This window comes from Limanda limanda, chromosome 6, assembly GCF_963576545.1.
Source record: "Limanda limanda chromosome 6, fLimLim1.1, whole genome shotgun sequence".
Classification (NCBI taxonomy): domain Eukaryota; kingdom Metazoa; phylum Chordata; class Actinopteri; order Pleuronectiformes; family Pleuronectidae; genus Limanda; species Limanda limanda.
Genome location: NC_083641.1, coordinates 24,125,251 through 24,145,982, shown reverse-complemented (window position 1 = coordinate 24,145,982; position 20,732 = coordinate 24,125,251). Strand labels below are relative to the sequence as shown.

Below are 20,732 nucleotides of genomic sequence, written 5' to 3'. Positions count from 1 at the left end.
GAGCTGAAGGGTGAATTCCCAGCAAAGATGGACAGAAAAGCAGCAGGACGGAGGAAAACAGAGCGAGGGATGGATTTGTATTAGTGTGCGGTGTAATTTGCCTTCCAGCACCGGGGGAAAAAACACAGCAGAGAGATGACAGAGTCGTATAAAGCACAGGGTGCAGGTGGTCCATGTGGCTGACAGGAATGTCCCTGCCTCAGACAGTGGTCTGCACCTCTGGAGGCTGCATGCAATCCTGTCAGGGAGCTAAAGGGGCCGGAGCTCGGGGGGGTGCAAGTCCCTGGAGTAGTGGACACTCTGTAGTCCACTTTAAATAAGACACTGAAATAGAGATAAAAACCACAGGCAGCACTTGCTTCATGTTGTTTTGTGAGCTACGCGTCGGGCTAATGAACTCATTATAACATAATTTATTTGTTCACCCGACTCTCTGGCTCAGATATTGTTTTTTTTTTCCTCATCTAAAATGTAAGTTTGCCGTGAGCCGGGTTCTGCAGCGAGAGAGAACTATCATCGACTTCACCGCCACGCTAAGTGATGTCAGTTACTGCTGCCATGGCAACTGAATCTCTGTTCTTCCAGCAGAACATGCTGAGGCAGAGAGAGAAGGAGAGAAAGAAGAGGGAGAGAGAGGGAGAGAGAGAGAGAGAGAGAGAGTCTGGAGAAGGACCTGGGCGTTCAGCAGTCAGTGGACGAGCACGACTAAGGACATCTGTCACAAACTGTTAGGGCGAGCGAGAGAGAGAGACGAGTCAAGGTCACAAGAAGATTTATACAAATACACAACTGCACAGGCAACATTTGTCCAAACTTTGACAAAACGCAAACAAAGAACATGTAATTTGTGGATTTATGTTTTGATTTTTGCAGAGAAAATAAAGTAGTATAAGTAAATAGAGAAGACGCTGATCTACCTCATGTTCTCTACTGTGTCTTCGGGCATGGGGGCCACCGGCTGCACGGCAGGAAGGTTTTTGCTGGTGGCTCCATTTACAAAACTGGAGGAGGATGAGGCGGAGGAGGTGGGGGGGGCAGCCTCAGTTGCTCCTGCAGAGAAGACCAGCAGAGACACGCAACATTAGTGCAGCACACAAAAATGTATAACGTATGTTTTTATGAATCTTTAACCATTTTACAGTAACGGTGAGGATTTACTTTAAGGTAACAAAAGCCAAATTAAAGTAATTTATAGTTCAAATGTTTTGATATTAGGACAGTTGAATTGTCAGAGTTTAATGATGAAGCTTGAGAAAAAATCATTGACATGGGTTTCAGGTTTCAATGTGATTTCAGGCAGAGATTCTTTGTAGCACACAGACTAAAATAAAAGAAACAGAATGGGACATTTATAAAAACCCAAAACAATCTGGCTCCCGACATTCTTCAGCAGTCAGCGCAAAATTCAACCAAGTCAAACAAATGGAAAACGTGGCAACGGTGTCAAATCCTGCACCAAATCTTTAACTAGATCCAAGTGCACCGAGCTGGGTGTTGAAACCAGAAGAAGAAAAAAGCTATTCTGCTTTCCAAAGAGTGAGATTTGAAAACAACTTCAGTATTTGAATTTGTACAAGTTACAGTTAAATTTGTTTTGGAATCAAAGCAAACATTTGGTTAATGTCCCAGAATAAAATCATTATCAGAGTCTTGTGAGAGAGTGGGATCTGGGGGAGGGCCTGTGGCTTTAGCTGAACGCACACTTTTAACTTGGATACTTTTCTCACGCTGCTAAGAGGAGGTTTGAAAAGGCGACAGAGCACATTTGAAATGTGTTGGAGCTCCTGATGGTTTTTGGTGCTAAGTGGGTCCCCTTCAGAAACCCTGGACAGGAGAGCTGAGGCGGAACCATGAGCAGCCGAGCCCCAGGAGAAGGAGAGTGACCACAGGGGAAGGAGAGGGGGGGGATCGAGAGAGGAACACACAGGAAGAGCCATGTGTATGAATTATTTTTAACTCCTGAAAATACTTTAATTGTATAAATCAGAGAGATTCAAATTGAGCTTATTATCTGGTTGCTGGAGGAGGAACCTAGTGGTTTTGAGTCGTGAGCTGATGCAGATACTGAAAGGAAGATAGAGACCGCCATCTAGTGGTAATAATAAGCTCCTGCACAAGCATACCGACTCACATGATTCAGACAGAAATTAATTTCTAGTCCTGTAACAGCATCTTGTAATAAAGGCAAAACAAATCAAGCTCTCTGAAATCTATTCTTTTTTTAATTTAACCACGTTACCTGGCTGACCCTGGTGTGTTGTGTTTGCCCGTATGAATAAATAAAGTTTATTCTAAGTGAACTTGTGCCTGACCCACCCGTGGTGTTGATCATGCTTTTTGGGGTCGCGGTGGCAGAGGCAAAGATGTTGGGGGTGCTGCCAGCTGTCAGGCCGGCAGAGGTGCTGCTGCTGCTCCCCCCCACTGTGTTCACTGCCAGGCTGCCAGGGCACGTCTTCTTCACTGGCACCATCACACTCCTGCAGGACACACACACACACACACACACACACACACACACACGCACACACACACACACACGGACATACAGTATGAACACACAATAAAAAGGAACAGTAAGAGTATTAAAAACATAAATTATACAGTTTTAGAGTGGATTAATTCCATATAAATCTAAACAATTAGAGGGGAGATTGTGTGTTTATGACATCTGTTTAACAAATGCAATATACTACACAACCTAAATCCACAACAGCTCCAGGAGGTGACTGAGCTGCAGATGGCAACTGAAGGCTGAAACTGTGATATTGTCATAGCATTATTCATAAACCCGTGGCTTTGATCTAACAGTATTACAAGGACTCCCGGGCTTGTGGGTGAAAGGCACATTTCCAGTTTTGTAGGGAGGTTATAGTTCAGGCCACTGGGGAGTCAAACCAGACCGAGACCAGGGGTTAGGATTAAATTCTCCTTATAGAAGATGAATAAAACCAGACTTTCAGGCATTTCCTTGACTTTAGATTCAAACAGTAACTTTCTAATCCTCTTATTTGAAACACCCCCAGACCACAGCGGATAAAACACAATTTGTGCACATTTTAGAAGTAAAAGAAGAATAGCAATGATCTTGATGAGAATGCCCAGGACATTTGGGAAAGATAAACATCCTGACCTGCTACTCCATCATTCAGCGTGTAGCACTTGCAATGCAAACACATGTGAGAGGCTGAGATAAATAAACCTGAGGGCAAGAGGTCGAGCAGGCAGCTACTGCACTTTCCCTGAAATCTGCTCCTGTCACCAGAGGCCCCCCACCGTGCTGCCCTCTGCTCTGTACACCGAGAAGCTGGAAACATCCTCAAAGCTAACGCCAGGTTCTCCCAGAGGAAGTTGGCAGTTGTTACCGACGCACATTTGCATCGCTACCAGCTGTGTTCAAACTGACAGAACTACACCTCGCTGCCTTTGAGATTCAAGACCTTTCTCTCTGGCATCTGCACGGCACAGACACACAGAGCGGTGTTTGTGTGAAAGGAAGTACACGGAGAGTGCAGGTATATTTGGCCCCGGCACTGTGCAATGTTTTTGTATCGGGTTCTTAGATAAACCTCCTTTTTTTCTCACCCCCGAGAGACTTTCTGTCGTGGATATACAAGATCTGGCACCAAACAGCTGAAAGGTCAGAATCTTGCATGAATACTTACACATCAAGAAGTCAAGAAAGAACATAGAACATCACAGTGGCTCCCCTCAGAGGTGTCAAAAGTATTCACATCCATTACTCAAGTAGAAGTATAGATACTAGGGCTTAAAAGGACTTCTGTAGAAGTTGAAGTATCAACTCAAGCTTTTTACTTAAGTAAAAGTGTAAAAGTACAGGTTTCAAAACTGCCTAAAGTATAAAAGTAAAAGTAATGTAAGGGGAATTTTTTTTCCATTAAGGACAAACTCTTAAGCCGCGTCTCAGGGGCCTATAGTGCACTACACCACCTCCTCCAAAAAAAACATTTTTCTAAAAGCCATTATGACTATAATTTTTATATTAAAATGTTATGTTGAAAAATGTGGGATGCTGCGAGGACGGTGGCGCACGCCTCATCCGCTGAGTGCGCCACATTGTGTGTGTTTTTGAAAGATGACAAACCGGAATGAAAACAAGCCAAAATGAAAAAAGGAGTAACGAGGCTATTTTTAAAAAATGTAAGGAGTAGAAAGTACAGATATTTGCGTGAAAATGTAAGGAGTAGAAGTAAAAAGTCGTCTGAAAAATAAATATTCCAGTAAAGTATAGATACCCAAAATTTCGACTTAAGTAAGGTAACGAAGTATTTGTACTTTGTACAGAGGCCGGGGACTCTGCATCTGAACCATGTTAGACCCATCTGATGATGGAGTGATAGAATGAAGTTCTTCTATGATATTAAAAGCTTTAAAATGAGGTTTAATGCCATATTGTACATAGTTAATCTAAAATGCATTGGGATTTATTTTTCTACCTTGAGTAATTTTGCACACTCACTGGTGACAAGTCTGTTTGAAGTATTTGTACTTCGTTACTTGACACCTCTGGCTCCCCTTTTATTTGTAGAAGCCACTGTACAAGCATCACATGAGGCGATAGGAGAAAGCTCATGAAAGAAACATGTAAAAGGAAAAAAAAGCTTGAGCAGGCTTAAGATGAAAGTAACACTTGTGACCTCGGGTAGCGGCACAGGAAAGCACAAACACGCCAGAGCTCCGTTCACATGCGATCTGAGTGACCGAGGGTTAAAGATGATGCAGTGAACTTGACCCTGCGAGAGCTGCCTGACAGCAGAGAGAAGGGGAGCTTGTCCTTATCAGGTCTGCAGTTGGCCTTTGGGTTTGCGAGGGTGCCAGATAATGTCTCCTCCAATCCCCTGCAGTTACTCCGGGTGACACGGGCCAGGCCTCGGCTCTGTCACGAGCTAAGCCCGCTGTCGTCTGAAGCAAATCCCCCAGAAATCCTTCCTCAACAAAACACAGACTCATACTGTTTTATGTTGCTCTTATATATCCACATACACAATGTCAAAGACTCTGCACACCATGGGAAACAACCCCTCACTTGGACTGGATTTATCTCAGGCTTCAGGGGGATTCATCTCACATCCTTGTTTTACTGTACAACTCGTTTCCCATGAAAGGAATTATCAACGCTTCAGCATTTTAAAAGATGAAACGGCTCTTGTTTCTCTCTATGGATAAAACACACAAAAATGTAGATGATAACACACATTAAGAGACACACGCTGCTGCTTAGTTAACAACCGCTGCACACGCACACCATGCAAAACAAAGCAGTCAAATAAAATATCTGGGATTTAGCGTAACAAAATCCACTCGATAACACCAGGGAGCATGAGCACGAGTCGGAGGGAAAACTTGAAAACTCGCTGAAATATTAATCTCTCCCGAGACACAGCTGTGCTCTGAAGAACACTGATGACAAGTATCATTTATTTAGCGGATCTGTGCTCCGCTCCCTCCTCTTGTGAGATCTCTCCCACAGATATCGGGACATCACTCGGGTTTTTTGGTGATTTCAGGGAACTGGGCGTGGATCTAATCTTTGCTTTCCAAATCCCAACCCCCCCCCCCCAGTGGAAGCCGGGCCGTTCCTCGACGTTACACCGGATCTACAGGATGTTGATAAAACACGAATGTCTCCGCGTGAATTATTCATCAGCCGAGTCCTCATGAATCATGTATAGATTATCTAGCGCATATTTTATTAATAGGATTGTCTTAATTGAGTTGCAGAGAATAAAGCAGAGGATTAATCTTAGGGGTGAATATTAATGGGGGAGATGACTGCGCCGAAAAGAATAACCAAAGAAATGTTTCCTTTATGAATCCAAGAGAAGGAATCTGATCTAATAGGGTTTTAATTCAGGAATCTGAGGATAGACTCGGAGGAAATGTGTTTACATTCCGCTTGCAAATTCAATTAAAACCAATTATTGTTGTTCTTCATCACAAGGAAAAATCTAATATATTATATTTCAGTTGATTGTGATACTTTATGGGAAGGAGATGGGGAAAGGGAGGAAGTTATGGATTACTGAAGTATTTCCTTACTTTATTCCCATCTGGCTGAACTGAAATCTGGATGTTGAGCATTTGAAACTCCCTCCTGTCTGAAGCCCCCTGGTGGAGGGGTCTTCCCCCCCCCCCCCCCGCACTCCACTTTAAGCCATTTTTCACCCCCTTTTTTTCTTTTTTGATGTTGTCACTCCCAATCTATTGCCGTCCTGTCAGACAAATGAAAGGCCCGTCCGTGGCTGGCAGCTCATTTCACTGGCAGGTGGCAAACAATTAGACACAGCAAATAGAGGCTGGGGTTGGGGTGGTGGGGTGGTGGGGGTGGAGGGGACATGAAAAGCACGAGACAAAGTTGTATATGTGGTCAGGAGGGTTTGTGTGAAAGCATTTCAAAAAATAATACACTTGGCCGTGGCCGACTCATTTCAGGATGCCAGGTCCCATTACGGGTGTGAGCGGTGAGGGTGACAGGGCCGGGCCGTGGTGTGGCGTGAGGCCGCTTCTGTTTAATCTGTCATCAACACCCTGGAGACCCCCCGTCCCCCCCCCCACCCTCTCAGCTGTCCTCTCTCCACAAACTCCTCCATCTTCGACCCTATTCATCAGGCTCGGCTCAGCCCAGCTCGGCAGCGTGCATGCATTAAAAAGGGAAAGGAAGCCCCATTGTTCCTCCTGACTCACTGTGTCCCCTGGCTTCTCTCTGCAGCCCGGCTGCGACTACACACACACACAGACACACACACACACACACACACACACACACAAAAACTCCAGCACATCAGCGGCGTCCAGAGGCCAGAAGGAGTTTTTCTTCTTTGCAACTCAAATTACTCTCAACTCTTGAATAAACGATGATTTTTAACAACTTATCAACCATAGGAGACGGGGATCGGGAGGTTACAGGTTTGTAAACTCTTAAATCCAGACAGATTACTGTGTGGTTTTATCTAATCCAGGAATGTAAATAAACCGCAGCAGGGCCACGGTGCTTCAGAGGCTTTTTTCAAACACAGGAATTCTTGGCCATGAGGGATGAGTCCAATACAAGTGGTCTGAGATGAATAATGAGTTACATGCACCTTAGAAAAACCATTAGTGGTGTACTAGATATCTAACATAAACCCATAGGATTAACATTAGTTTTCTGTGCTATTCCCACCCCATGAGACACACACACGCATGTCTGTTAATAGTTGTGAGGACATAATGCATTCCCTAGCCCCTTACCCTGACCTTAACCCGTACTCTAACCCCAACTTAAACCCATGTCTAACCCTGACCCTAAAACCAAGTCTTAACCCTAAAAACAGCCCATTGAATTTGTGAGGACGAGACGAAATGTCCTCACAATAATGGTAATGAACCAACATTGGGCCCCATAACTATAGATAGACTTGCACACAAACACACACACACAGAAATGTTTGCTATCTATCTAATGCAGTGATACATTCAAACATCTTACATTGTTTAATGTTAATCTTGTTTGATATCATCAGGGTTTGTTTCTAGCTTTTACAAAGTTTAATCTTCATATTAAAAAAAAAATACAAAACTCAAGGTCAGTTGAAGGACGACCATGTGCAAGTTTGTTCTTCTTCTTCTTGTTGTTACTTAAGTCTAGACCCTAAGGTTGTTTTAGAACAGTAGACGATTGATTTGATAAACTTATGAGCTCTACAGTTCAGCATAGTCAGTGTCAGTGGCTTTTTTATGCAATAATGCAGCCTAAATCTTCACTGTGATGAAAAGTGTGTAAATTATCCTAAATACTGCAATACTGTGTTCATGATCTGAAGTAAATGGGACCGAAATGTAGAAAACCTCTGCTACAGTTCTTTACACAAAACCTTTTCACCTGTCAAAGGAGTGAAACTGCATGGGCAGCATGGCCTGGGCCTGGGCAGCCGGGTCTGGGTAGCACACCGGCTCCAGCCCAGTCTCCATCCCCTCCACTGGAGACGCCACCAGGCTCTTCAGGATCTCCTTCACACTGATGCCCTTGCTGGGCTGGCTAATGCTGCTGATGGAGGAGGGCGGTTTCTGCAGCTCCACGGTGGGAGACTCAGACAGACTCTCCCTGGACTTCTTCACCTCCGAGTACAACGTGGATATCTGCTCGCCCCCAGCGTCCGGCCCTCCGGCGCCGGGATCTGGATCAGACCCGTTCAGGATGCTGTGCTCCTCTCCGATCCCAGAGTCTGTGCGGGGGAGAGAGCTCTCCGAGTGGAGGTTCTCTGAGGGTCCGAGGTGATCCTTACTGCTACTGAATGCTAGGGGTGTTTCTGTAGGACACACACACACACACACACACACACACATACACACACACACAGAAAACAGACACTGTCGTCAGCTATGTACAATAATAAAATAGTTCATACAAAATAATAATTGTGTCAAATTTGATTAAACCTGTACATAGCATTTACAATGTTATCATCAATTGTGCTTGATTATGTAAAAAAAACTAATAAAATGAAAATATAAAGTGAAACAACATCTTCACATCTGTCAGGTGTGTGGTTTGATGTTTTTCTTGGATAAGTAGTACCATCAATACTAATGTTTGTGTCACTCACTATGTTTTTTTGGTCAATATATTCAAGATACTTATTGTAGTCTTGCAACAACAGCGACTACAACTGAGTTCTAAAGTAAGATATACATTCCTCATCAAAGAGTAAATATAGCGTGTGTATACAGTCGTGTGCCAGCACAGATTTTCTTGGATCTCTCTCCAGAAGCTCTGATCATCTGCTGAGATCATCTACATTCTTCTTCTTCTGTGCTAATAAAACATGAATTCTCTTTATTCAGTGTACTCCTGCCCAAAGCCCAGGGAGACACGTGTATTGTTAGATAGCTGTTCTGTTATTATGGTTCATAATATACTGCATAAACAAGATGTTGAGTGTGAAGTTTCCTCAAAAACACAACATCTGGTTTCTTCCCACACTGAAAACATTAAAGAGACGAACTTGACCCGATGGAACATTTGCGGATCCTGTCATCAGTCAGAGCAGGTGACCCTCAGGTTTGATTGTTGGTTCGTCCGGATCCAGCGGTTACCTTGACGCGAGGCCGGAGACAAATTCATATTCATCACGTGCCGCCTAACGAGGTCAGCGGCGCCTGATTCCGCCAGCGAGTCCTCTGGCTTCCTGGTCCATCAGACAATCGTCTGCCACATGCCGTCTGGAAAATTCCCCCATTTTCTGGTGAAATTTATGAAGGCGGCAGTGTGCCTCTCTCCTCCCAGCAACCTCTATGATCCCATTCTCCTCTGGTGGATTGCTTGCCTAATGGGCACTGACAGATGCGGCTGAAAATAGCAAGCCTGGCTCCTCTGCCCCAAAAAACCCACAGCAGCTAGCTAGCATGCTGCTTTCCCATCTTATCTCCTCTTTCTTCATTTGCCGTGTTCCTACATTTTTAAATTACACTCATATTTCCTCTGGCCTCTCTTTCTCTTTCTCTTGTTTCCTTTATTCACTTCACATTTCATCTGAATGGAAGACGATGAAGTATATTCGCCCGAGCGTCTCCCTAAAAGCAGCAGACGTTGTGTTAAACCTTTGTAAGCAGCCGCTGATTTCCTTTCATGTGACTTAATGTATGATTTATGACTCCAGGCGTATCCTACCTTTTATTTCAGAGGGACTGATGATGCCCGTGCAAGTTGGTAAAGAACCATCTCCAGCCCCGGTTTGATTCCACGTTTAATTCCACGCGGTGCAATTAGCGGAGCTCATGAATAAATCATAGGTGAGTGCAGACAGGGTATCCTTGCTATTTTACTGAATGAGCTCTCGGCTCCGGCTGTCAGCAGAGAACCAAAAGGACCAAGGACACTTTACAGTCTTTCATATCAGCTGTAGCTCAGATTAGCGAGCGGGAGGGACGGGTGTGAGAAAGGCAGGGCTCAGCTGTCCACACCTGTGCTGGTGGGTGAGTTGATCTCCTGACGCATGCTGGGGCCTGAATGGCTGCTCATCCGGGCCGTCTCACGCTGGGGCTCCAGGATGTCGCGGTACTTGGAGACCATGAGGACAGAGATGAAGTACACCACAGCCAGAGCCAGGAACTGGGCTTGCTTACTGTCATCCTGTGGAGAAGAATCACAGAATGCTCACGTCACTCTCCATATGCAGAAGATAGTTTTTTTTTCTCACATAATCCAACGCTGCTGCTGCTGCTGCTGCCTGAAGTGTTTCTCTCACCTTGGAAACACGTTCAAAGTAATGTTCTTTTTTTCTCTAACACGTGTCTCATACTTGCTTTGAAATCTATCCGTTCAAATTTGGAAGGCTCGTGTTAAACAGCAGCTCAGTCGACAGGGTTTCACCCGCTGATCGAGGGGTGTTACATCGCACACCTACGTGTCTGCCAGAAAAAGCAAATCCTATTTCCGTCCTCTCTATCTGCAGCCAGGTCTTTGTGACAAAACACATGCATGTCCTCCGAGTAAACCGCTTGCACATGCACAGACGCACGCCGGCACTCACCACATCACGGAACACCACAGCTCGCAGACGATTAATGTCTACATCCTGCAGGAGGCGATCGGGGTCCTTGATGGGAGACAGGTTACAAGGGACAATCTCTATGGCTGTCTAAAGCAGAGAGATAACACAATATGACATGCAACTCTTTTTCGCTCAGTTAAACACGTATTTCCTTTTGTTTTCACCTAAATTTAGGGATTAAAAAAAGGACAAATGGAACTGAGAACCAGATATCTGACATTGTAGGAATTAGATCAGGAACACAAGCATGGGGCAAAGTGTTTCTACAGTAAAATGTAATGTATTAACGTAACTTTGAAAGTATAGTTATGACTGTGCATCCTTACCTTGCTGGAAGTCACAGCATTTAGCAGGATCTCCTGAGTCTTGTTGTTGTTGGGAATGTAAAACTTACTTCCCCTGTCACTGTGTCTCTGCCTGCACTCCAGACAGTTCCTAACAGCCACGCAACACACTGCACCCCCCCCCCACACACACACACACACACACACAGAGAATACAAATAGGCTCTCATCTCAGAGTTAGACGAAAATTGACTGTTAATAACATGCATGACCCTCTTTAAAACTAATCAGTTATCCATGATGACTATTTGTTCCAGGCTGCAGGGGAGGACACTGGGAGTAAAATCAGCAGCCAGACCGATTTCACGCTGAAGCCGGTGATGAGAAATTGCATGTTTGCAACGGGCACAACCGTGAAGTCCCCCACACACACACACAACACAACTTGATAGTCAACAAAATCCACAGATGTAGAAAAGGATAAAATCATGCACAAAGACAAATAAACACACCTTTTCTATGACTGATTCCTGCAACAAAGAATTGCACTACAGCAACTAAATAGAAATGAACGCTTAGTTCAATAAAATTCTCATTTTAAGAATTTCTGAATTAAGCAGTTTTCGACTTTGCAGTTCATAAGGTACAGAGGCAGTGACACACACACACGCACTCACACACACACACACACACACACACACACACACACACACACACACACACACACACACACACACACAATGGCAGAGAGGACCTCATGCAGTCCTATGAGACAAACCCACGACAGACACAAAGGCTACCATTTGCAAAGGCTACCTGATTGCACTGCAAATTATTCCCTCTGTTTGTTTTGAATTCCAAAGTGATGATCCTGTTATTTTTCTTCAGCCGGAAACGGCAGCGCTCTCCAATTTAATATACAATTAGCAGAGGGCTCTCAAATTAATTAGCTTTGCTGATCAAACAGAGGCTTTACAGGGATTAGAGAAATGATTAGTGTGTGAAGAGAATGCTGTCATGGTATTTTCGAGCTCATCAATTTCCCAGTGGGGCAAGAAAAAGATGCATTTCATCGATGCTGAAATTGGTTCAATCCTCCAAGTGGACTCACCGAGTCTGAGGCACTGACGCATGAGGCCACCGGCGGACATGTTCTTCTCAGCCTCGATCTCACTGAAGTTGAGGGAACTGGAGAACACCAGCACGTCCACCATGACCATGAGACGGGACAGGAAGGTGATGGCGGTCTCCGAGGACATGCCCTGGGTCACCTCGATGTTGTCCAACTCCGTCTTCCACAAGCATCAAGAAACACACCAGTCATAAACAAACAAAACGTACATGAGCAATGTCTTCTCTTCCACAGTCGAACCTGCAGCTATGACTAAAAGCTCACAGAGAGATGCAGAAAAATACAGAAATATTTATAGAGAAACATTCAGTGGCAGCTGGGGAAGAGGGCAGCGCCATCAGCCATTATAATTATATGAGGAGGAGTTCAGTCTCATCTAAGAAATATGTTTTTGATCAAAAGTTTGCTGCAGCTCAGTCCCACCAGGTGGTATTTCATCAAATACATTTAAGGAGACAATTTAACTCTAGTCTCGTTTGTGAAGATTAATTGAGAGGATTTTCTGAGAAAAATATTGTAGAAGGTAGAAGGTAGAAGTCGACAAAAACAAATTGGCTGTGAATAAAATATGAATTTGGGAGAAAATAGCAAAAATACGTACCTTGGCACTCTAGACATGTGCAGACAAAATAAAGAAAAGAATATGATTAGAACCAATTTCAATTCTACAAATTAAAAAATAAATGACACACAGGGAAGTTCATTACAAACAACAACAAAAATGCACCAAAGTGAGTCTTCAGTTTGTATTCCAACAGGATGAAGCTGGGCAAATAGAGGCCCAATTAAAAAAACATAAACTAGTCTTATTTCCCTGAGGTGCAGTGTTGAACTATTGTGAACTACAACCATAGACCAAGCACTTATAGTAATCTGCCACTAGATGGCATTGTATCCCTTCAATGAAGACAGAAGAGTGCACTTACAGAAGGAGAGGTGGCCGCTGAGAGAAGAGGCAGAATCCCTCCACAGGCAATAATGATGTTGTCAACCATTTGTGAAATGAGGTGGATGGTGTTGTGGACAAAAATTATGTTTTCATTACTATTAACAAAGTCCATGACAGACTTGGTGGAGTGGCTGAAAGAGAAGGTGGGGGATGAAAAACAGAATTATTAAAGGTACGGTACGCGCACTTCTCACCTCACAGAAATAAAAGAGCAATTTACTTTGGAGTAAACAGAAAATGCATTTATATAAATATTGGTGTAAAAATGAAAAGATTGAATAAATATCCACTTCACACACCTCCTCCAGACATGGACGTCGCTCTCCAGTGCAAACAGCAGGTCGGTGAGCAGCCGCTGGTGCACGGGCGACCATTTGAACTCTGGGATACGGAACATGGTGGTTCTCGGGCCGGGGCTGAACTGACGCCGCTGCTCCTCGGTCATGGGCGTGCCCCGGAAGCCCAGGTCCAGCCGGATGTCCCTCTCCATGTGAGGAGCGTGGCGGCCGTGCAGACTCTGTGAGGAGACCAACACTAAATGACTGAGACATTCTTGAGATGCTGTACGCAGACGAGCTGCTAACAGTGCACACTTAATGAGATAAAAGATTAATTGCCAGATTTGTCCTCAGATGACCTCTTTGTGCCTGTGGGTAGTAAAAAAAAATAAAAACATACAACGAGCTTCTTCTTCTTCTTCTTAGTTCGGTTTATTGGCCACCGTCAAGGTGCATTACCGCCGAATACAACAAGCTCCGTGCGACCTCTATACATAATGTGAATGAGTCAGCAAGGTGCTACAACAAAGCCTGGAAACGTAGTTACAATAAATTGAACATTAAAAATTACAAGCCAGGACGGTGAGGTTTAAAAATAGATCCTGTCTCCCAGCTGGTTAACCCGTCTGGGCCAAAGAGGCTGACCTCAGAGGAGGAGAAGAAGGGGAGCATGGGACAAATCCCAGGTGAGAGCTGCAGAATAATGCCTGGTCTATTTCTGCTCTCCTGTTGGCTCAGCTAACGATTCCAGCAACCCAGTTTCCAGAGTCTCTGAGGGACGGAGCCCGATGTGCACCAGGCCATCCTGTCCCCGTTACGAGCAGAGTTGGGGATTGAACGATCCCTCTGGGTCTGATAATACAGAACTCTTCACCACAGGCCAACACAATGACTCACAAAGGCAAATGGTCTCCCTCCTCGCTGTCCCACCCTTTGACCCTGACTGATGTGTTTCAGCATTCACGGTTAGATTTCCCTCTGGCAAAGAGCTGTCCGGTTATCTGGACTTTGGGGGAGTCAGTGAATCGCTTCTATTTCTGCTCCTGTTGTCTGAGTACTGTCTAGAATTTAATAGTCTTGCATAACTCAATTTACATTTATGAACTAATTCTATCAAGCAATTGAGCTGCAGACGAACCTGTGTGGTGGCTGTTGTCTGAATCTTCCTCATCTCCTTGTCTTTGCCCTCATCCGACCGCTCCGGGTCAGAAGCGTTGCTGGTGTTCCTACCGGCCGAGGGCTCCCCGTCAGAAACCACTGCAGCTGTTCCCTTCCTGACCTCCGGGCTTTTGGATGAAGCCTCCGTCTCAGTACCAGCCACCGAGTTGATGCCCTCCAAGGCTGCCTGCAGTTCAAACTCATCCTTCTCCAGGATAACAGGTAAGGAGCCGAGCTCAGAGCTGCCTGTCATGTGAGCTAGGAGGCCCAGTTCATCACTGGCGCTGGTGTGCACAGGAGGCCCTGGGCTGGGAAGGACCAGAGGCTGAGCTGGACTGAGATCAGGCAGGAGCTTGTCCTCCAGGCTGCTTGTCATCTTGCCAAACAGGAAGCTGTTGTCATTAGCGATAATGTCCCTGTCATCAGCGAGTGTAATGAGAGGGGTTGCATTTCGGTCGTCCATGCCGCTCTTTGGCAACAGAACATTGTTGCCATTACTGCTGAGCTTTTCCACAGCAGCACAATAAACATTATCCAGCAGTGAATCCACCTCCACCAGTGATCCATTCACGGATACTCCCAGGGTTTCAGACGACAGGTCCAAATCATCCAGTTTCACCTCGGTGGCTTCCACCTTTTCAGCCTTGATGTCCACCAGGAGGTCGTGAACTTCGACCCTGACCCCGTCGACCACCCCCTCCTCAAGCCCCTTCCCTTCAGCCAGCAGGTTGCGTGAGTCTGCGCTCTCAAAGTCCGTCTCGCTCTCAGGTGTCCGGGAGTTATCGTCCATTTCCCTGATCTCTATTGCACCTTGGATTCCAGACGCCTGAGCAGAAAGACCAGAGATGGTGCTGACCAGCCCCTTTATCCCTTTCTTAATATTCTCCTCCTCCTGACGCTGGTATTCTTCATACATCTTCGCCAAGTACTCCTTATGTGCCTCATATGTCACCTGTAAAAAAAAAGAAATGCGATGACGTTAGCCGCGTATTTGTGAAGCAATAACCGCAGGGAATCTTTTCAGAAGGAGCTCAACGGCTCAGTTATAAAACTGGCTCCCTCGACAGCAGAGGTCTTTGTTGTGCAGTGAAGAACTCACCTTAGAATGGGCTATAGAGAGCGTGTCCACCCACACACGCCATCCCCCCCACTCGTACTTGATGGCGTGGTAGAGGAGAATACGAAAGATGTTGTAAACCATCTCGGTGATCTTCTGCTCGTCAGAGTTTTTGGGGTTGATGTAGCAGAGAGAAAACATCCAGTCCTGCCAAACCGAGCACTGAAGAAGACACCTGCAAAACACACACACACATCACTTCAAAATCACCACAAAGGAGCAGCAGGCATGACTAGGGTTGCAAAATTCCGGGAATATTCAAAGTTGGAAACTTTCCATGGGAATTAACGGGAATTAACGGGAATTAACGGGAATTAACGGGAATATACGTGAATAAACGGGAATTTACGGGAATAAACTGAAAATGTTGTGGGTAATTTATACTAACTGTATTTACCTTGTCATATACAGACATAAATATAAACATTTTGTTTTGTCATAGGCTGATTGGAGCCCTGAGGAAACTTTGGGCACTTCACTATATGCTTCTGCATCTTTGTGTCATTCTTAACATAGGTCTTTGCACAGTATTTGCAAATGTACACAGCCTTTCCTTCTACATTGGATGGGGTGAAATGTCTGATGGCATTGTTCTGTAGAATAAGATGAGAAAAAAGTTTGTAAAAAAACACTAATGCAATGCCAGAGATATAAATAGTTAGCCAAACAATTGGAATCGTCTGTAAAAATATTTTACAATTGATGGATAAATGAATGTAAATAGGCTAGATGAACAGATGAACAATCCTCAATCAGCATGCTAATATATTTCCCCAGTAATATCATTGAAACTTACCTGACTAGTCCTGCACACTACAGCAGGCCTCAATAGCTCTGCTGTAGAGTGAAGGATGCTGGGAGTTATCTGTGCATGTGATGGAAGAATGCACAGTGGAGGGTTGAAATTCAACGTTTTGAATTATGTTTTTATTGCTCAGCGTTTAATTGGCCTTTTTTTTTTTTTTTCAAAATTCCCAAAATTCCCAAGTTTAATATTCCTGTGGAAAGTTTCCGGAAATTTACCGGAAACTTTCCGCCCCTTTGCAACCCTAGGCATGACACACAATCACTTAGCCGTTTAGGAAAACTCTGATCCTGTCATCTTTGGCAAGTTTAACATTTAATGAAAGTGTTAAAAGGAATATGTTTTTGTTTTTTTTAAATCTACTGCGGATTTTTTCATTAACATTAAACAAGATTTAGGCTTATTATACTTTCCGCCTACTTCCCTTCCATCTTTCTTTTTGTCAAAAGTGCAGAGCAGTTCTAAAGGGCATTTGCTATTCACATTAGAACAGATTGTTTTGATCATTTTGCCATCCATAAATACATTGGGTTGTTTATTTGGCAACAGTTTCTCACAAAACAAAGTGACAGCCAAGACAGAAAACGGGGGCAGCAATTAAAAAACAATTAAGTGTTTTCTTTTTTCACCACTTTAACAGTTTGACTTGACAAAGTACTTAATTTTCCGCTAATTATGTTGTTGATCTAGGTCAGTGGTTTCCTAAGACCTATAATTTAATTGCAACATGTCTTAGAGTGAGTATGTATGTGTATCGGAAGAAGAGGTTGGGTGTGAGAGTGAGAAAAGAGAGAAAGCCCGAATGAGAAACTGTCATGGAAACATCTGCTGGACAACATGTGCACGTCCAAGGATGATTTACCATCAACATGAGCCTATTACACACGGCACAATGAGAAGGAACAGTGTCCCTATTTTCCCTTTTCCTTGATACATTAATCTGCGAGATGATTGATGGAGTAAGCGAGTAGGAGGCGGCTGAAGCTCTGCTCACCGTCTGTTCTCTCGGCTGTTGCTGAACAGTTTGATCATGTCTGAAAGGAAGAGTCGCCGCGCCTCCATCAGCTCGGTGCTGTGGGCGGAGCTCTTCAATAAGGTCGCTACCACCTTGAGGATCACTGACGTCACACAGGCACCGAATACACAAAAACAAACAGATTGTCAAGGAAAATACTTCAGGAGGAGTTAAAACCCAAATGTGACACACGAGCTGCTTACTCGGGTTCTGAATCTTGACGCTGGAGTCGGGCTCCGGATGAGGTTTATGAACAACCTGCGTGCACACCTGCTCCGTCAGGATCTGGTGGTGAGAAGTGGTGAGAACACACCGGTCTCACGGGCTCCACACACAGAGAGCAATGCTGCACCAATACCGGGACATTTGAGAGGAAAATGTGTCGTTACCTCGTACAGAGTGTTGTAGGTTGTCAGCGTCACAGTGTTGGTGTGCAGCATGAGCCTCTCTCCCAGGAGAGTAAAGAGGCTGTGTGTGTGCATGATCTCCACCTTCCTCCTGCAGATAAACACACACACACACACAAACACACAGACACATGATGGTAAAAGTGGCCTGTTTAGAGCTCCCTAAGCCACTGAAAGGATCAGTGAGTGCCGTCAGCCTGCTTCCCTATTCTCACCCAGAGGAAGCCGGGCTCTGGAGACAAGTGTCAGGAACTGCCTGCTGTCATAAATTGGGGGAATATTCGTCGGAGGTGTGTAGGATAACGAAGTTAGCCTGTCACCACAAAAATGGCTCCGGGATACAACAGAGGCAGGACCAGGCTGCACAGTGACAAACTCTTCCTGCAAACAGCACAAGAACGGCTGTCGCAATGCTAAGCTGGAGCTGCACAACTCTGCTGCAACTGCCTAAGGAGGAGTTGGGACTTTCCTTTTTTTTTCTTTATATTGCAGAGGCTGGCAAATTGGACACTTAGGATAAGAGAAGTGTTGCTCTCAACTGCTTAAATGTGGAAATTTGGTAGAAAAGGTCAGACTAATGAGGTGTGCAGCAAATCTGCTCTACCACAATCAACATGCTTGGGAGGTTGAGCCTTATTGTCAGTTTAAATAACTTTTTTTCTTTATTGTGTATAGTATATATTATCCGATGTGACAAAGTTAAAATAAAGGTTCAATTGGTGGATAGGAAAAATAGTATACCTGTTATTCAATTACGACATTCTAAGGGTGGACCATACAGTATGCTAGATGCAGCATAGCTCATAAAACCCTGTCTCATCCATGTTAGCAGATGGGACATGGACCAAACAAAACAGTCAAAGTACATTTCAAGATAAAATGCATTTTCCTCAAAGATGGTCGATGGCCAATTTAGGTAGTTTATATCAAACTAATGTTGGTTTTAGTTTTAATGTTTGGTTTAATAAATTAATTGCTTGAAAGGAAAGTCAGAAGTTGGGATCAAACAATCTGTTGACCCCAAAATGGCCCCAAAAATATTAATGTGTACAATGCATCTGTATATCATATCATACTGACTATGTGGCCCAGACCGAATTACCAATATCTTACAAAAATGAGATAATAAAATGAAATACAAAAAAATAATCAACTCAATAAAGCAGCAAACATGTTTAATTCATTATGAGCAGCACTAGAGCTCAAAGTAAAATGTAAAAAAGCCATTTAAGTGAGGGGTGAAAGCAGGATTTCATAAAGCACTCGTGTCCCTGGAGGATAAAGGCCTTTCACTTGTGGTGGCCTGTCCTTTCTCCCCATTCAGCAGCCCCTAGTAACACCACAACACCTGCTGCCCCTCCACTGAGAGCACACCACCAACCCCCATATAGTATCCTCCACCCAACACTGAAATCCACATTTTGAATCATAAGCTCTCCAGCCAAAAGGCATTCTCTCCTCTCCTCTCCAATGTGCAGCGTGCAGAGGATGCGCTGACATCCTCGTGGGTAGTTTAGAATTTATTTCACTCTGCGGGACAGCAGCTTGGACCTCTTCCACCCTTCTCTTTAGTGAAGTAATGGTTTGGGTAAAATGCCAAGAATTCAGGTGCTCTACAAAGAAACGCACCATAATTTTAAAAGCTGGCTTCCAGTCAAAAGTGTTTGACTCTTCTAATTGTACGATCTTTCAAACCAGTGACAGGAACAGATGAATCATGTCTCTGAATGTAAAGCCTGAATTATGACATTTCAGTTTCTATAGGCCCTCACAACTTGCTCAGATGGACACTGTATAGAAACGGACAGACTAGAAATGACCAAACGATATATAATAGATGAGATCATCAAACATGTATGTATGTTTTACCACCCGTGGTACATGTCCCACGGGTGGTATGGGGGCGGATGTGTGAAATATCTACCAGAACAAATCAAGTGGAAGAAAAACTGCCATCGTGAAGTTAATTAATTACTGTAATAATGACACATCACGACATAAAAACACTGACTCAGCGCATTACAAGTAGTCGGCATCATCCCACACAGCTGGACGAGAGTGCTGAGGCTGCAGATTTGGCCAAATTGATGGTTTATATCAGATAAAGGCGTATGTGCGTTTTTCAGCAGTTACCACCATGCTGGCCAGTTTTTAACATTATGTCACTTCCCACTTTCCATGTGTGTGTGAGATGTTTTAAACATTATAAGATTTATATATCTTCAGGCTATTCATTTAAAAAAAGACTTAGACTTAGTGTGTAATTACAATCTACTACACAATATAATGGAGTTACTTACTTGTGGCCCAGATGCTTGAGGAAATACCCAAGGACTTTGAGGGATTGTACTCGAATGCTCTCACTCTTGCAGGCCATGAGCTTGTAGATCACCCTGGAAGAGACACAAGCAGCGAAAGCTGGCAACACTACACGATTCTGACATAATAAAATATAGTCCTGATGATGAAAAGGCCGTGCGCTGCTAAGCTGACAACCACTTCCCTTCAAAGTAAATTTACATTAGAAATAAATGAATGTCCCAATGAAAGCGGCAGAACGCACAAGTAGTGAGCGCGACGCTGTGTGCATTTATATTTCATAAGATCACATGGGGTAAGTTTGATCATCTATGTCATTCTGTGGAATCAGTATGTTAATATTGTTACTTTTCCATGCATAGTTTATTTCTCAGTGAATATTTGAATTATTCATGCTTCACACAGAAGCAGCAGGAGCGCTAGGTGCTTAGGTTTATTTTGTAGAAATCACCTCTTCATTTTGTGCCTGAACAGCAAAGGGATTGTGTATCTCCCCGCGGGGGCTTACCGTATTCCATTTCTTTGGTCAAAAGCAGGGATCATAGAGGCGGGATGCTCAGACATGAGTGCTACCACCAACTGCAGCACATCATGCAGATTCTCATCCTGTCAATAAACCAGCAGAGGGGGGACGATGATAAAGAGGAAGAAGGACAGAAAAGGAAGCAGGTGAGGAGAGAGAATATCCTGTTCTTTGCTCAGTAAATGCAAATGCAGC

General features: G+C 44.2%; 1 protein-coding gene across 1 annotated transcript in view; it reads right to left on the bottom strand.

Annotated features, from left to right (window-relative positions):
- The window catches only part of LOC133003401 (neurobeachin-like), a 187,641-nt gene that overhangs the window by 104,152 nt on the left and 62,757 nt on the right, over window positions 1-20,732 (bottom strand). The window contains exons 16-32 of the mRNA XM_061073124.1: window positions 20,523-20,620; window positions 19,996-20,088; window positions 17,678-17,786; window positions 17,492-17,573; window positions 17,268-17,391; window positions 15,451-15,643; window positions 14,332-15,303; window positions 13,215-13,432; window positions 12,893-13,046; window positions 12,568-12,576; window positions 11,946-12,126; window positions 10,877-11,004; window positions 10,530-10,637; window positions 9,961-10,129; window positions 7,880-8,306; window positions 2,317-2,477; window positions 918-1,050 (exon numbers count right to left, since the gene is read on the bottom strand). Of these exons, the coding sequence (XP_060929107.1) occupies window positions 918-1,050; window positions 2,317-2,477; window positions 7,880-8,306; window positions 9,961-10,129; window positions 10,530-10,637; window positions 10,877-11,004; window positions 11,946-12,126; window positions 12,568-12,576; window positions 12,893-13,046; window positions 13,215-13,432; window positions 14,332-15,303; window positions 15,451-15,643; window positions 17,268-17,391; window positions 17,492-17,573; window positions 17,678-17,786; window positions 19,996-20,088; window positions 20,523-20,620 (3,359 nt within the window). The remainder of the gene's footprint in view (window positions 1-917; window positions 1,051-2,316; window positions 2,478-7,879; window positions 8,307-9,960; window positions 10,130-10,529; window positions 10,638-10,876; window positions 11,005-11,945; window positions 12,127-12,567; window positions 12,577-12,892; window positions 13,047-13,214; window positions 13,433-14,331; window positions 15,304-15,450; window positions 15,644-17,267; window positions 17,392-17,491; window positions 17,574-17,677; window positions 17,787-19,995; window positions 20,089-20,522; window positions 20,621-20,732) is intronic.